General features: G+C 60.3%; 2 protein-coding genes across 2 annotated transcripts; one reads left to right on the top strand and one right to left on the bottom strand.

Moving 5' to 3' along the window:
- Positions 1-1,406: 1,406 nt before the first annotated feature.
- KRP23_2894 (uncharacterized protein) lies at positions 1,407-2,252 on the top strand (the record flags this gene model as incomplete). The annotated part of the gene is made up of 1 exon (XM_067887679.1): positions 1,407-2,252. The coding sequence occupies one exon, from the start codon at positions 1,407-1,409 to the stop codon at positions 2,250-2,252; it is 846 nt and encodes a 281-aa protein (XP_067750249.1).
- A 172-nt stretch (positions 2,253-2,424) lies between these two features.
- Positions 2,425-17,064, bottom strand: KRP23_2893 (uncharacterized protein; the record flags this gene model as incomplete). The annotated part of the gene is made up of 10 exons (XM_067887678.1): positions 2,425-3,564; positions 3,633-4,005; positions 4,082-4,822; positions 4,899-5,642; positions 5,716-6,660; positions 6,737-10,095; positions 10,164-11,558; positions 11,632-15,871; positions 15,950-16,291; positions 16,373-17,064. The coding sequence occupies 10 exons, from the start codon at positions 17,062-17,064 to the stop codon at positions 2,425-2,427; spliced, it is 13,971 nt and encodes a 4,656-aa protein (XP_067750248.1).
- Positions 17,065-17,102: the final 38 nt, after the last annotated feature.

The following is a 17,102-nucleotide window of genomic DNA, read 5'->3' as shown; positions in this document are numbered from 1 at the left end:
CTCCTGCTCGAGTTCATGGAGAACGGATTCCTTGACATACACGCATGCTTCCTCATCTTTGTGGGCCATATCCACATGCAGAGCACCGCGAATACAAACGCCCGAAAACGAATGGTGACTTGTCAGAGGATCCCACGAAACGACTGCGTAGTCGTAGACAAGTTGATACAATGGAGGTGGCAGTCCAAGCCTTTCAATGCAAAGTGTTCGTGCCACTAGCAAGAAAGTTGACGTGGGATGCAGCGGCAACGAGCTACCTAAGCACAGACTCGAGTGTCGCTCATCATACCAGCTCACGAAGTGCTGCGACGTTGGAAATTGGGGGAGATATCGCCCCAGCTCATGCGAATGCAGTTATTCCAGAGTTTGCGAGTCGGAACACTTACTTGTGTCTGGCACCAGCCATATACTCTCCAGACCGAGTCGGTTCCATTTGAAATGACCACTTTCGGTTGGAAGTAAGGCCAGAGCCCTCCCCTGACTTCACCGCCGCTCACATCCCCTGCAATACATCCGTCTGGCGGATGATGCTCGGACTTCCGAAGCCGAAGTCGGCGATCCCGTCGATGGGGGCGTGTTGCAAAATCTTCGTCGTGTATCCGAAGCCGTCTTCCGTCAACTCGACTGAAGTTGCTAGCGCAAGTCGGATTCGATCTGGATTGACGACACGAGCGATGGAGACAGTGAGTACACGGCAAAGAGCACTCGGGGGTGAGGTAGTGTTGTTTAGCCTGGAGCAAATAATGGAATTCAGGCGCATGAACGCTGGGACTGCCGGCTGAAGGTTAAACCAGAGCCCTCTTTGATGTGCAACGGCTTCAAAGGGTGATGACAGCGTCACCGCCCGAAGATAAGTCGTCGATGGTGTTAATTCCTGGTGAGGATGACGGTCAAAGCAGTATTTATATTCCCCCTTCTGTGCGGGGTTATGCAGGCCCCAGGCTGCCTCCCATCAAGACCGATAGTCCATCGCTATGTGTTAATTGAAGCAGAGGACGGTGTACACATATCGGTAGGTTTCTCAAGACTTCGCCACACGACTCGGGCAAACAAAGTAGCTCTGCACTCCACTCTGTAGCTCTCTTCATGGAGCCACCAGCATTGATCCTCGTCCTCGTTAGCCTTCACTTTTTGTCTTTGATGATCGTTTTCCTCCAACCTCTTCAACCCTTGTGTCGATCTGAGCATCAGGTCGCCTGTCAATCTACTGAGGACTCTCATTACGTCGTTATTCCTGGTTCAGCATAAGAACGTGAGGCCGCCTTGGGCGTCGATGCAGAAGACGCTAGCTTCCCCTATATGCTGTCTATGTGAACGTTACCAAGATTGCCAGGCGTCACACTTCAAACCATATTGCCATCGTTGGTCCGAGCAGAGGAAGCGCAGCATCCCTAGCGAGGTTCGCCATGGGCTCGGGTGCATCGCGCCCGGGACCGCCAGTACCGGCAGGGTCAAAGACCAAGGCCAAGCCACCCAAGAAGTTCGCGTACTCGGATGTCCGACTGATGAAGAAGTACCTGGCGTCTTTCATCTACTACGAGAAGTCAACCGAGGAGCATCGCAGTGTTGCAGCCCAGCACTGGGATAAAGTCTTCAAAGATGCTCCCCCACAACGATCACTGGCGGCGTCTGCGACCCAGAGTATGCACAAGGAAGCCAAACACATTACCAAGGCACAAAACAACAAGATCACGGAGCTTTACGACGTCTTCTACGCTTACCTCGAGGAGCACGGCGGAGACCTGAAACACGTTTTCCGATCGTCCATGCACGTCCGAGGCCGCGTCCTCGTGCACATCAGTGCTGGTATGCGCACCATGCTGGCCTCGGAGAACATCGCGGAGAAGATCCTCGCGCTGACCAAGACGCATCGTCGATTTGGTGTGAAGCTCGAGCACTACGACTGCGTAGGGCGAGCTCTGCTGCACGCCATGGAACGAACATCGGGGGATAACTGGAGTCCAGAGATCGACGACGCCTGGAGACGAATGTATTCGCATTCGAGTGTGATCCTCATCCGCGCAGGGAAGAAAACTGAGAAGCAAATTGCCTCCAAGGACGCGAAGCCTGCTGCCAAGGACAAGTTCTCGATGGTCAACGCAGGCCCGAACTCAAATTTGGTCATCACCAAGACGGGCCGCCTCAACTTTTACAAAATCATGACCTCGATTCGTAGTCGGAGGGAGGGCCGCAGCAAATCCAGCGCCAAGATTACAGGAGGCGAACAGGAGGCCGGGCCTCGCAAGCCATAGCCACTTCCGTCTCCCCCATGAAAGTAGGCACCGCTCTGTCAGAGTTAGAACTGCGAGGGTGGAGTCTCAAGCAGTGCGCGAATTGATTATGAAATACACAATGCAAACATCCAACTACGACCACTGTACAATGCAGAAGTTCTGTCTGCCTTGAGAGCTTCCGTGTACCTACTCAGTCGGATGAGTTCCCGCTACGCCGCCGAAAGCTTCCGCCAGCATTTGGACGAGCAGCAGGCTTTCCCACCACGAAATCATCTCCTCGGAACGACGACATCGACTTCAAGGCCCGAATTGACGAGCTGGGAACTCGGTTTTCTTTATCTCCGTCATCATACTCGATCACATAGGTCCCGTCAGCATTAGCGCGCGAGATCGTTCCCTTGAAGTAATTATCCTTCCCCATGTATCGGGCCTCAACACGTGTACCCACTCGATACGTTTGGCTGGACTCGACTGGCACAGACTTCGATTCGCCTTTAGCTTCCGCCTTGGACATTGAAGCATCATTATCCTTGCTTTTAGGCATACTGGCCGACTGCACCGGACGAATCTGTTCACTGTCAACACCCGTCTCCTTCTCGCCGTCGTCGTAGTCGATGTCGTACGTGCCATTCAGGCGGCAGCGAGAGATCACGCCCGGGTAGAATTTGCTCTTGCCCTTGTACTGGGCCTCCACCTTGTCGCCCTCCTTGAACTTCTTCTGCTTCGGGCCGTCGTCGCTGTCAGCGCCGCTCTTCTTGCCCACCGCCCGGATCAGCTCGGCCGCCACACCCGTCTCCTTCTCGCCGTCGTCGTAGTCGATGTCGTACGTGCCATTCAGGCGGCAGCGAGAGATCACGCCCGGGTAGAATTTGCTCTTGCCCTTGTACTGGGCCTCCACCTTGTCGCCCTCCTTGAACTTCTTCTGCTTCGGGCCGTCGTCGCTGTCAGCGCCGCCCTTCTTGCCCACCGCCCGGATCAGCTCGGCCGCCACACCCGTCTCCTTCTCGCCGTCGTCGTAGTCGATGTCGTACGTGCCATTCAGGCGGCAGCGAGAGATCACGCCCGGGTAGAATTTGCTCTTGCCCTTGTACTGGGCCTCCACCTTGTCGCCCTCCTTGAACTTCTTCTGCTTCGGGCCGTCGTCGCTGTCAGCGCCGCTCTTCTTGCCCACCGCCCGGATCAGCTCGGCCGCCACACCCGTCTCCTTCTCGCCGTCGTCGTAGTCGATGTCGTACGTGCCATTCAGGCGGCAGCGAGAGATCACGCCCGGGTAGAATTTGCTCTTGCCCTTGTACTGGGCCTCCACCTTGTCGCCCTCCTTGAACTTCTTCTGCTTCGGGCCGTCGTCGCTGTCAGCGCCGCCTTCTTGCCCACCGCCCGGATCAGCTCGGCCGCCACACCCGTCTCCTTCTCGCCGTCGTCGTAGTCGATGTCGTACGTGCCATTCAGGCGGCAGCGAGAGATCACGCCCGGGTAGAATTTGCTCTTGCCCTTGTACTGGGCCTCCACCTTGTCGCCCTCCTTGAACTTCTTCTGCTTCGGGCCGTCGTCGCTGTCAGCGCCGCCCTTCTTGCCCACCGCCCGGATCAGCTCGGCCGCCACACCCGTCTCCTTCTCGCCGTCGTCGTAGTCGATGTCGTACGTGCCATTCAGGCGGCAGCGAGAGATCACGCCCGGGTAGAATTTGCTCTTGCCCTTGTACTGGGCCTCCACCTTGTCGCCCTCCTTGAACTTCTTCTGCTTCGGGCCCGTCGTCGCTGTCAGCGCCGCCCTTCTTGCCCACCGCCCGGATCAGCTCGGCCGCCACACCCGTCTCCTTCTCGCCGTCGTCGTAGTCGATGTCGTACGTGCCATTCAGGCGGCAGCGAGAGATCACGCCCGGGTAGAATTTGCTCTTGCCCTTGTACTGGGCCTCCACCTTGTCGCCCTCCTTGAACTTCTTCTGCTTCGGGCCGTCGTCGCTGTCAGCGCCGCCCTTCTTGCCCACCGCCCGGATCAGCTCGGCCGCCACACCCGTCTCCTTCTCGCCGTCGTCGTAGTCGATGTCGTACGTGCCATTCAGGCGGCAGCGAGAGATCACGCCCGGGTAGAATTTGCTCTTGCCCTTGTACTGGGCCTCCACCTTGTCGCCCTCCTTGAACTTCTTCTGCTTCGGGCCGTCGTCGCTGTCAGCGCCGCCCTTCTTGCCCACCGCCCGGATCAGCTCGGCCGCCACACCCGTCTCCTTCTCGCCGTCGTCGTAGTCGATGTCGTACGTGCCATTCAGGCGGCAGCGAGAGATCACGCCCGGGTAGAATTTGCTCTTGCCCTTGTACTGGGCCTCCACCTTGTCGCCCTCCTTGAACTTCTTCTGCTTCGGGCCGTCGTCGCTGTCAGCGCCGCCCTTCTTGCCCACCGCCCGGATCAGCTCGGCCGCCACACCCGTCTCCTTCTCGCCGTCGTCGTAGTCGATGTCGTACGTGCCATTCAGGCGGCAGCGAGAGATCACGCCCGGGTAGAATTTGCTCTTGCCCTTGTACTGGGCCTCCACCTTGTCGCCCTCCTTGAACTTCTTCTGCTTCGGGCCGTCGTCGCTGTCAGCGCCGCTCCTTCTTGCCCACCGCCCGGATCAGCTCGGCCGCCACACCCGTCTCCTTCTCGCCGTCGTCGTAGTCGATGTCGTACGTGCCATTCAGGCGGCAGCGAGAGATCACGCCCGGGTAGAATTTGCTCTTGCCCTTGTACTGGGCCTCCACCTTGTCGCCCTCCTTGAACTTCTTCTGCTTCGGGCCGTCGTCGCTGTCAGCGCCGCCCTTCTTGCCCACCGCCCGGATCAGCTCGGCCGCCACACCCGTCTCCTTCTCGCCGTCGTCGTAGTCGATGTCGTACGTGCCATTCAGGCGGCAGCGAGAGATCACGCCCGGGTAGAATTTGCTCTTGCCCTTGTACTGGGCCTCCACCTTGTCGCCCTCCTTGAACTTCTTCTGCTTCGGGCCGTCGTCGCTGTCAGCGCCGCCCTTCTTGCCCACCGCCCGGATCAGCTCGGCCGCCACACCCGTCTCCTTCTCGCCGTCGTCGTAGTCGATGTCGTACGTGCCATTCAGGCGGCAGCGAGAGATCACGCCCGGGTAGAATTTGCTCTTGCCCTTGTACTGGGCCTCCACCTTGTCGCCCTCCTTGAACTTCTTCTGCTTCGGGCCGTCGTCGCTGTCAGCGCCGCCCTTCTTGCCCACCGCCCGGATCAGCTCGGCCGCCACACCCGTCTCCTTCTCGCCGTCGTCGTAGTCGATGTCGTACGTGCCATTCAGGCGGCAGCGAGAGATCACGCCCGGGTAGAATTTGCTCTTGCCCTTGTACTGGGCCTCCACCTTGTCGCCCTCCTTGAACTTCTTCTGCTTCGGGCCGTCGTCGCTGTCAGCGCCGCCTCTTCTTGCCCACCGCCCGGATCAGCTCGGCCGCCACACCCGTCTCCTTCTCGCCGTCGTCGTAGTCGATGTCGTACGTGCCATTCAGGCGGCAGCGAGAGATCACGCCCGGGTAGAATTTGCTCTTGCCCTTGTACTGGGCCTCCACCTTGTCGCCCTCCTTGAACTTCTTCTGCTTCGGGCCGTCGTCGCTGTCAGCGCCGCCCTTCTTGCCCACCGCCCGGATCAGCTCGGCCGCCACACCCGTCTCCTTCTCGCCGTCGTCGTAGTCGATGTCGTACGTGCCATTCAGGCGGCAGCGAGAGATCACGCCCGGGTAGAATTTGCTCTTGCCCTTGTACTGGGCCTCCACCTTGTCGCCCTCCTTGAACTTCTTCTGCTTCGGGCCGTCGTCGCTGTCAGCGCCGCCCTTCTTGCCCACCGCCCGGATCAGCTCGGCCGCCACACCCGTCTCCTTCTCGCCGTCGTCGTAGTCGATGTCGTACGTGCCATTCAGGCGGCAGCGAGAGATCACGCCCGGGTAGAATTTGCTCTTGCCCTTGTACTGGGCCTCCACCTTGTCGCCCTCCTTGAACTTCTTCTGCTTCGGGCCGTCGTCGCTGTCAGCGCCGCCCTTCTTGCCCACCGCCCGGATCAGCTCGGCCGCCACACCCGTCTCCTTCTCGCCGTCGTCGTAGTCGATGTCGTACGTGCCATTCAGGCGGCAGCGAGAGATCACGCCCGGGTAGAATTTGCTCTTGCCCTTGTACTGGGCCTCCACCTTGTCGCCCTCCTTGAACTTCTTCTGCTTCGGGCCGTCGTCGCTGTCAGCGCCGCTCTTCTTGCCCACCGCCCGGATCAGCTCGGCCGCCACACCCGTCTCCTTCTCGCCGTCGTCGTAGTCGATGTCGTACGTGCCATTCAGGCGGCAGCGAGAGATCACGCCCGGGTAGAATTTGCTCTTGCCCTTGTACTGGGCCTCCACCTTGTCGCCCTCCTTGAACTTCTTCTGCTTCGGGCCGTCGTCGCTGTCAGCGCCGCTCCTTCTTGCCCACCGCCCGGATCAGCTCGGCCGCCACACCCGTCTCCTTCTCGCCGTCGTCGTAGTCGATGTCGTACGTGCCATTCAGGCGGCAGCGAGAGATCACGCCCGGGTAGAATTTGCTCTTGCCCTTGTACTGGGCCTCCACCTTGTCGCCCTCCTTGAACTTCTTCTGCTTCGGGCCGTCGTCGCTGTCAGCGCCGCTCTTCTTGCCCACCGCCCGGATCAGCTCGGCCGCCACACCCGTCTCCTTCTCGCCGTCGTCGTAGTCGATGTCGTACGTGCCATTCAGGCGGCAGCGAGAGATCACGCCCGGGTAGAATTTGCTCTTGCCCTTGTACTGGGCCTCCACCTTGTCGCCCTCCTTGAACTTCTTCTGCTTCGGGCCGTCGTCGCTGTCAGCGCCGCTCTTCTTGCCCACCGCCCGGATCAGCTCGGCCGCCACACCCGTCTCCTTCTCGCCGTCGTCGTAGTCGATGTCGTACGTGCCATTCAGGCGGCAGCGAGAGATCACGCCCGGGTAGAATTTGCTCTTGCCCTTGTACTGGGCCTCCACCTTGTCGCCCTCCTTGAACTTCTTCTGCTTCGGGCCGTCGTCGCTGTCAGCGCCGCTCTTCTTGCCCACCGCCCGGATCAGCTCGGCCGCCACACCCGTCTCCTTCTCGCCGTCGTCGTAGTCGATGTCGTACGTGCCATTCAGGCGGCAGCGAGAGATCACGCCCGGGTAGAATTTGCTCTTGCCCTTGTACTGGGCCTCCACCTTGTCGCCCTCCTTGAACTTCTTCTGCTTCGGGCCGTCGTCGCTGTCAGCGCCGCTCTTCTTGCCCACCGCCCGGATCAGCTCGGCCGCCACACCCGTCTCCTTCTCGCCGTCGTCGTAGTCGATGTCGTACGTGCCATTCAGGCGGCAGCGAGAGATCACGCCCGGGTAGAATTTGCTCTTGCCCTTGTACTGGGCCTCCACCTTGTCGCCCTCCTTGAACTTCTTCTGCTTCGGGCCGTCGTCGCTGTCAGCGCCGCTCTTCTTGCCCACCGCCCGGATCAGCTCGGCCGCCACACCCGTCTCCTTCTCGCCGTCGTCGTAGTCGATGTCGTACGTGCCATTCAGGCGGCAGCGAGAGATCACGCCCGGGTAGAATTTGCTCTTGCCCTTGTACTGGGCCTCCACCTTGTCGCCCTCCTTGAACTTCTTCTGCTTCGGGCCGTCGTCGCTGTCAGCGCCGCTCTTCTTGCCCACCGCCCGGATCAGCTCGGCCGCCACACCCGTCTCCTTCTCGCCGTCGTCGTAGTCGATGTCGTACGTGCCATTCAGGCGGCAGCGAGAGATCACGCCCGGGTAGAATTTGCTCTTGCCCTTGTACTGGGCCTCCACCTTGTCGCCCTCCTTGAACTTCTTCTGCTTCGGGCCGTCGTCGCTGTCAGCGCCGCTCTTCTTGCCCACCGCCCGGATCAGCTCGGCCGCCACACCCGTCTCCTTCTCGCCGTCGTCGTAGTCGATGTCGTACGTGCCATTCAGGCGGCAGCGAGAGATCACGCCCGGGTAGAATTTGCTCTTGCCCTTGTACTGGGCCTCCACCTTGTCGCCCTCCTTGAACTTCTTCTGCTTCGGGCCGTCGTCGCTGTCAGCGCCGCTCTTCTTGCCCACCGCCCGGATCAGCTCGGCCGCCACACCCGTCTCCTTCTCGCCGTCGTCGTAGTCGATGTCGTACGTGCCATTCAGGCGGCAGCGAGAGATCACGCCCGGGTAGAATTTGCTCTTGCCCTTGTACTGGGCCTCCACCTTGTCGCCCTCCTTGAACTTCTTCTGCTTCGGGCCGTCGTCGCTGTCAGCGCCGCTCTTCTTGCCCACCGCCCGGATCAGCTCGGCCGCCACACCCGTCTCCTTCTCGCCGTCGTCGTAGTCGATGTCGTACGTGCCATTCAGGCGGCAGCGAGAGATCACGCCCGGGTAGAATTTGCTCTTGCCCTTGTACTGGGCCTCCACCTTGTCGCCCTCCTTGAACTTCTTCTGCTTCGGGCCGTCGTCGCTGTCAGCGCCGCCCTTCTTGCCCACCGCCCGGATCAGCTCGGCCGCCACACCCGTCTCCTTCTCGCCGTCGTCGTAGTCGATGTCGTACGTGCCATTCAGGCGGCAGCGAGAGATCACGCCCGGGTAGAATTTGCTCTTGCCCTTGTACTGGGCCTCCACCTTGTCGCCCTCCTTGAACTTCTTCTGCTTCGGGCCGTCGTCGCTGTCAGCGCCGCTCTTCTTGCCCACCGCCCGGATCAGCTCGGCCGCCACACCCGTCTCCTTCTCGCCGTCGTCGTAGTCGATGTCGTACGTGCCATTCAGGCGGCAGCGAGAGATCACGCCCGGGTAGAATTTGCTCTTGCCCTTGTACTGGGCCTCCACCTTGTCGCCCTCCTTGAACTTCTTCTGCTTCGGGCCGTCGTCGCTGTCAGCGCCGCTCTTCTTGCCCACCGCCCGGATCAGCTCGGCCGCCACACCCGTCTCCTTCTCGCCGTCGTCGTAGTCGATGTCGTACGTGCCATTCAGGCGGCAGCGAGAGATCACGCCCGGGTAGAATTTGCTCTTGCCCTTGTACTGGGCCTCCACCTTGTCGCCCTCCTTGAACTTCTTCTGCTTCGGGCCGTCGTCGCTGTCAGCGCCGCTCTTCTTGCCCACCGCCCGGATCAGCTCGGCCGCCACACCCGTCTCCTTCTCGCCGTCGTCGTAGTCGATGTCGTACGTGCCATTCAGGCGGCAGCGAGAGATCACGCCCGGGTAGAATTTGCTCTTGCCCTTGTACTGGGCCTCCACCTTGTCGCCCTCCTTGAACTTCTTCTGCTTCGGGCCGTCGTCGCTGTCAGCGCCGCCCTTCTTGCCCACCGCCCGGATCAGCTCGGCCGCCACACCCGTCTCCTTCTCGCCGTCGTCGTAGTCGATGTCGTACGTGCCATTCAGGCGGCAGCGAGAGATCACGCCCGGGTAGAATTTGCTCTTGCCCTTGTACTGGGCCTCCACCTTGTCGCCCTCCTTGAACTTCTTCTGCTTCGGGCCGTCGTCGCTGTCAGCGCCGCTCTTCTTGCCCACCGCCCGGATCAGCTCGGCCGCCACACCCGTCTCCTTCTCGCCGTCGTCGTAGTCGATGTCGTACGTGCCATTCAGGCGGCAGCGAGAGATCACGCCCGGGTAGAATTTGCTCTTGCCCTTGTACTGGGCCTCCACCTTGTCGCCCTCCTTGAACTTCTTCTGCTTCGGGCCGTCGTCGCTGTCAGCGCCGCTCTTCTTGCCCACCGCCCGGATCAGCTCGGCCGCCACACCCGTCTCCTTCTCGCCGTCGTCGTAGTCGATGTCGTACGTGCCATTCAGGCGGCAGCGAGAGATCACGCCCGGGTAGAATTTGCTCTTGCCCTTGTACTGGGCCTCCACCTTGTCGCCCTCCTTGAACTTCTTCTGCTTCGGGCCGTCGTCGCTGTCAGCGCCGCCTTCTTGCCCACCGCCCGGATCAGCTCGGCCGCCACACCCGTCTCCTTCTCGCCGTCGTCGTAGTCGATGTCGTACGTGCCATTCAGGCGGCAGCGAGAGATCACGCCCGGGTAGAATTTGCTCTTGCCCTTGTACTGGGCCTCCACCTTGTCGCCCTCCTTGAACTTCTTCTGCTTCGGGCCGTCGTCGCTGTCAGCGCCGCTCTTCTTGCCCACCGCCCGGATCAGCTCGGCCGCCACACCCGTCTCCTTCTCGCCGTCGTCGTAGTCGATGTCGTACGTGCCATTCAGGCGGCAGCGAGAGATCACGCCCGGGTAGAATTTGCTCTTGCCCTTGTACTGGGCCTCCACCTTGTCGCCCTCCTTGAACTTCTTCTGCTTCGGGCCGTCGTCGCTGTCAGCGCCGCTCTTCTTGCCCACCGCCCGGATCAGCTCGGCCGCCACACCCGTCTCCTTCTCGCCGTCGTCGTAGTCGATGTCGTACGTGCCATTCAGGCGGCAGCGAGAGATCACGCCCGGGTAGAATTTGCTCTTGCCCTTGTACTGGGCCTCCACCTTGTCGCCCTCCTTGAACTTCTTCTGCTTCGGGCCGTCGTCGCTGTCAGCGCCGCTCTTCTTGCCCACCGCCCGGATCAGCTCGGCCGCCACACCCGTCTCCTTCTCGCCGTCGTCGTAGTCGATGTCGTACGTGCCATTCAGGCGGCAGCGAGAGATCACGCCCGGGTAGAATTTGCTCTTGCCCTTGTACTGGGCCTCCACCTTGTCGCCCTCCTTGAACTTCTTCTGCTTCGGGCCGTCGTCGCTGTCAGCGCCGCTCTTCTTGCCCACCGCCCGGATCAGCTCGGCCGCCACACCCGTCTCCTTCTCGCCGTCGTCGTAGTCGATGTCGTACGTGCCATTCAGGCGGCAGCGAGAGATCACGCCCGGGTAGAATTTGCTCTTGCCCTTGTACTGGGCCTCCACCTTGTCGCCCTCCTTGAACTTCTTCTGCTTCGGGCCGTCGTCGCTGTCAGCGCCGCTCTTCTTGCCCACCGCCCGGATCAGCTCGGCCGCCACACCCGTCTCCTTCTCGCCGTCGTCGTAGTCGATGTCGTACGTGCCATTCAGGCGGCAGCGAGAGATCACGCCCGGGTAGAATTTGCTCTTGCCCTTGTACTGGGCCTCCACCTTGTCGCCCTCCTTGAACTTCTTCTGCTTCGGGCCGTCGTCGCTGTCAGCGCCGCTCTTCTTGCCCACCGCCCGGATCAGCTCGGCCGCCACACCCGTCTCCTTCTCGCCGTCGTCGTAGTCGATGTCGTACGTGCCATTCAGGCGGCAGCGAGAGATCACGCCCGGGTAGAATTTGCTCTTGCCCTTGTACTGGGCCTCCACCTTGTCGCCCTCCTTGAACTTCTTCTGCTTCGGGCCGTCGTCGCTGTCAGCGCCGCTCTTCTTGCCCACCGCCCGGATCAGCTCGGCCGCCACACCCGTCTCCTTCTCGCCGTCGTCGTAGTCGATGTCGTACGTGTCCATTCAGGCGGCAGCGAGAGATCACGCCCGGGTAGAATTTGCTCTTGCCCTTGTACTGGGCCTCCACCTTGTCGCCCTCCTTGAACTTCTTCTGCTTCGGGCCGTCGTCGCTGTCAGCGCCGCCCTTCTTGCCCACCGCCCGGATCAGCTCGGCCGCCACACCCGTCTCCTTCTCGCCGTCGTCGTAGTCGATGTCGTACGTGCCATTCAGGCGGCAGCGAGAGATCACGCCCGGGTAGAATTTGCTCTTGCCCTTGTACTGGGCCTCCACCTTGTCGCCCTCCTTGAACTTCTTCTGCTTCGGGCCGTCGTCGCTGTCAGCGCCGCCCTTCTTGCCCACCGCCCGGATCAGCTCGGCCGCCACACCCGTCTCCTTCTCGCCGTCGTCGTAGTCGATGTCGTACGTGCCATTCAGGCGGCAGCGAGAGATCACGCCCGGGTAGAATTTGCTCTTGCCCTTGTACTGGGCCTCCACCTTGTCGCCCTCCTTGAACTTCTTCTGCTTCGGGCCGTCGTCGCTGTCAGCGCCGCCCTTCTTGCCCACCGCCCGGATCAGCTCGGCCGCCACACCCGTCTCCTTCTCGCCGTCGTCGTAGTCGATGTCGTACGTGCCATTCAGGCGGCAGCGAGAGATCACGCCCGGGTAGAATTTGCTCTTGCCCTTGTACTGGGCCTCCACCTTGTCGCCCTCCTTGAACTTCTTCTGCTTCGGGCCGTCGTCGCTGTCAGCGCCGCCCTTCTTGCCCACCGCCCGGATCAGCTCGGCCGCCACACCCGTCTCCTTCTCGCCGTCGTCGTAGTCGATGTCGTACGTGCCATTCAGGCGGCAGCGAGAGATCACGCCCGGGTAGAATTTGCTCTTGCCCTTGTACTGGGCCTCCACCTTGTCGCCCTCCTTGAACTTCTTCTGCTTCGGGCCGTCGTCGCTGTCAGCGCCGCCCTTCTTGCCCACCGCCCGGATCAGCTCGGCCGCCACACCCGTCTCCTTCTCGCCGTCGTCGTAGTCGATGTCGTACGTGCCATTCAGGCGGCAGCGAGAGATCACGCCCGGGTAGAATTTGCTCTTGCCCTTGTACTGGGCCTCCACCTTGTCGCCCTCCTTGAACTTCTTCTGCTTCGGGCCGTCGTCGCTGTCAGCGCCGCTCTTCTTGCCCACCGCCCGGATCAGCTCGGCCGCCACACCCGTCTCCTTCTCGCCGTCGTCGTAGTCGATGTCGTACGTGCCATTCAGGCGGCAGCGAGAGATCACGCCCGGGTAGAATTTGCTCTTGCCCTTGTACTGGGCCTCCACCTTGTCGCCCTCCTTGAACTTCTTCTGCTTCGGGCCGTCGTCGCTGTCAGCGCCGCTCTTCTTGCCCACCGCCCGGATCAGCTCGGCCGCCACACCCGTCTCCTTCTCGCCGTCGTCGTAGTCGATGTCGTACGTGCCATTCAGGCGGCAGCGAGAGATCACGCCCGGGTAGAATTTGCTCTTGCCCTTGTACTGGGCCTCCACCTTGTCGCCCTCCTTGAACTTCTTCTGCTTCGGGCCGTCGTCGCTGTCAGCGCCGCTCTTCTTGCCCACCGCCCGGATCAGCTCGGCCGCCACACCCGTCTCCTTCTCGCCGTCGTCGTAGTCGATGTCGTACGTGTCATTCAGGCGGCAGCGAGAGATCACGCCCGGGTAGAATTTGCTCTTGCCCTTGTACTGGGCCTCCACCTTGTCGCCCTCCTTGAACTTCTTCTGCTTCGGGCCGTCGTCGCTGTCAGCGCCGCTCTTCTTGCCCACCGCCCGGATCAGCTCGGCCGCCACACCCGTCTCCTTCTCGCCGTCGTCGTAGTCGATGTCGTACGTGCCATTCAGGCGGCAGCGAGAGATCACGCCCGGGTAGAATTTGCTCTTGCCCTTGTACTGGGCCTCCACCTTGTCGCCCTCCTTGAACTTCTTCTGCTTCGGGCCGTCGTCGCTGTCAGCGCCGCCCTTCTTGCCCACCGCCCGGATCAGCTCGGCCGCCACACCCGTCTCCTTCTCGCCGTCGTCGTAGTCGATGTCGTACGTGCCATTCAGGCGGCAGCGAGAGATCACGCCCGGGTAGAATTTGCTCTTGCCCTTGTACTGGGCCTCCACCTTGTCGCCCTCCTTGAACTTCTTCTGCTTCGGGCCGTCGTCGCTGTCAGCGCCGCCCTTCTTGCCCACCGCCCGGATCAGCTCGGCCGCCACACCCGTCTCCTTCTCGCCGTCGTCGTAGTCGATGTCGTACGTGCCATTCAGGCGGCAGCGAGAGATCACGCCCGGGTAGAATTTGCTCTTGCCCTTGTACTGGGCCTCCACCTTGTCGCCCTCCTTGAACTTCTTCTGCTTCGGGCCGTCGTCGCTGTCAGCGCCGCCCTTCTTGCCCACCGCCCGGATCAGCTCGGCCGCCACACCCGTCTCCTTCTCGCCGTCGTCGTAGTCGATGTCGTACGTGCCATTCAGGCGGCAGCGAGAGATCACGCCCGGGTAGAATTTGCTCTTGCCCTTGTACTGGGCCTCCACCTTGTCGCCCTCCTTGAACTTCTTCTGCTTCGGGCCGTCGTCGCTGTCAGCGCCGCCCTTCTTGCCCACCGCCCGGATCAGCTCGGCCGCCACACCCGTCTCCTTCTCGCCGTCGTCGTAGTCGATGTCGTACGTGCCATTCAGGCGGCAGCGAGAGATCACGCCCGGGTAGAATTTGCTCTTGCTCTTGTACTGGGCTTCAATTGGTTGGCCAACTTTGAAATCAATGGTTGCCTTGAGTGATTCCTGTGAAGCCGTAGTTGTTGTCTTCTTGGCAGCGGGTGCTGTTTCGATAGCGCGGACGGTGATGGCTGATACTGCTAATACTTTTTCTCCGTCGTCAAAATCAATGTCATAGGAGCCATTCAAGCGGCATCTAGCAATTACGCCGGGGAAATATCCATCTCTTCCCTTAGGCTTTGCTTCGACAGCTTGGCCTTGCTTGAACCTCCATTTAGGCTGGGCACACGAATCCTCACTTGTGGAAGGTGCACTAGGCCTCTTCACCAAGGGTCTCTTTGGTCGGACTGGTTCCTCTTCACTTTGGACGGTAGGCCTCGCTTTTATTGGCGAGCTCACACGGGCGCGAATGTTTCTTCCCGGAACTCGTTTTTCCAGCTCACCAGTGTCAAGCTCCACGTCACAACTGCCATCTGCATTTGCGTGAAATACGACGCATCTCACGTAGTCTGTGCACCCACGCAGTTTGGCTTCTACCTTCTGTCCTTTAGCCCACGGCACTTCAGAGGTAGATACGTCATCTTCTTTTGGAGAAGGCTTCCGCTGATTCTTCGCCTCCTCGCGCTTAATGTACTTCGAACGAACGCGAAGCTCAACTTCACCGTCATCGTACTCGATATCATACAATCCGCCTGTTCTGCATTTCTTGATTGTACCAGCAAAGAAGCGTCCATTGCCTTGAAAACGAGCCTCGACTCGATCTCCTGGTTCGTACCCAGGATCATTGTCGTCATCGGAGCATTTAGCTTTCGGCTTAGTTTCCTCGCTGTCGGATAAGTCTTTGGCCTTGATAACGCGCGCACGTGAAATCTCGAGGACGCAGTCTTCCTCGACGTTCTTCTCGTAAAGGCCGCTGTCAAACTCAATGTCATACGTACCATTGGGCCGGACGCGTGCGATCACCCCGATCTCATAACCTCTTCTGCCGAGAGGAATGGCTTGGATTTCCTCGCCTCGTTGAAACCGCGGCTTCTTCTCTTCTTTCTTTCGACTTGATCGAGCCGAGCGGGACTGCTTTTCGAATTTGCGCCTGCTACTTCGGCGATGGCCCGATGAACTTGAAGAAGAGGATGAAGACGGAGAACTCGACGAAGAGCTTGAGACGTAGCGCTTTCTCGATCTGCGCTTCTTCTCTGATTTCGACATCTTTTTGTTACTTGCATTGAGTGGACGCCCACACATTTCACACTCCTCCATGTCGTAGTTATTGTCGAACTTGCACTGCAAGCATTTGATATACCCTTCGCCGCGTAGCCCTGGCCGCGGTTTTGATGTTTCACAAATTTCACAGTGAGTGGCCCAATCTACTATCTGCTGGTGTGCGCACACTCGACAGACCCATCCAAGTCTGAGCAAAGGTGTTGCGAACTCGGGGCTCGCTGACGCATGGTTCACAACTCTGGCGGGTTGAGTAGCTACAGGAACCGCGTTTTGCATCGCATAACCTCGAGCGGCACTTTCTTGCTCGAACGGGTTGGATCTGTCACACACAAAGCAAGACCCACGAGCATGAAACGATGAGCGTCTTAATTTTCATCCTCAATGATAGAATCCTTACCGGCCACTCGTCCAACTGCTGAAGCGAGCCGGGGAGTTCTCCAGTCCGTGGCTGAGCGGTGGGTTCGCTGAAGCGCTCCTTGCAACTCCTACATCCGTGATTTCGAGGAAGCGCACGTACGAAACAGACGTCGTGTCTGACGGCTTCGCAAGCTGGATCATCAGGAAGTGTAGCGTGGTCTCCGGCATGGAAATGCTGTAGTCTCGCAAGAGAGTGGCGAACATCGATCGAGACACGAACCCAGTGCGGTGAGAATCGTACTGCACAAAGATGTCTCCCAGGTCAAGGCCGCTGTTCACAAGAATGCTCCGCCGCGCAGCCACCATTGATCGCATATTGTCCCTGCGTTAAAGTGACGGCCAACCGACCATGTTAGACGCGTACGGCACCCCATCTCGTACAACAGAGTGCGACTTCACTTACAACTCTTGAGCGTCGAGCTCCAGGAAGCGACCGAAAGCCACATAGTCCACGAGCCCCGACCCTGGAATACTGAAGAGCTGGCCGACTCTTTGCAGTATGTGGTCTCCAAGGATCACGCCCATCCTGCCGAGCGCCTCCTGTATCGTCCCCAGACGGACTCCACCTGCGTACGACAAGTCGTAGGACTGAAAGAATGGGACCAAGTCCAGAAACGCCTGCGCTCTCACCAGCGCCTCTCGAACCTGGTGCTTGAGTTGCTGGGGAGTGGCCACGGGCGAGACGGCACTGGAGAAACTTCTCGGCTGGAAGCTGCTCCATTCCGCTGGTCGATGCATTGGAGCACCGTAACTCGCAGCGTCCATATGGGCGACGGGGCTTATGGGGACCATGGGTGGTCCCGCCTGGTAGTGGATCGGAGACATGAGGACGCCGCCTCCGAAATGGCTCGGAGACGACACAGGTCGCTGGTGCGGATGGTACATGGGGTAGCTCGCAGGAGGAGCGTAGTGATCGTAAGAGTGCGGAGACTCCATCCTGTCTGCGTGTGTGTAAGTGGCGGGGGCTGGCACCACCGAGTGCGTGATGCCTCGCCAGTACTCGGGGTCAAGCGGCGTGGGGCGGCCGTCGCTCGCGTCCCAGTCGTCGTCCGAGCTGTCGGAGCGCGCCAAGTACGCGAGCGCCTCCATCTTCATGCGTTGAATCTCTCTGTGCCCTGCTGCTTGTATCGAGT

Source organism: Phytophthora ramorum (assembly GCF_020800215.1).
Source record: "Phytophthora ramorum isolate Pr-102 chromosome Unknown Phyram_PR-102_s0002, whole genome shotgun sequence".
In the NCBI taxonomy this organism is placed as follows: domain Eukaryota; phylum Oomycota; class Peronosporomycetes; order Peronosporales; family Peronosporaceae; genus Phytophthora; species Phytophthora ramorum.
The sequence above is the reverse complement of the archived record's forward strand: the minus strand, read 5'-3'. Positions and strand labels throughout refer to the sequence as shown.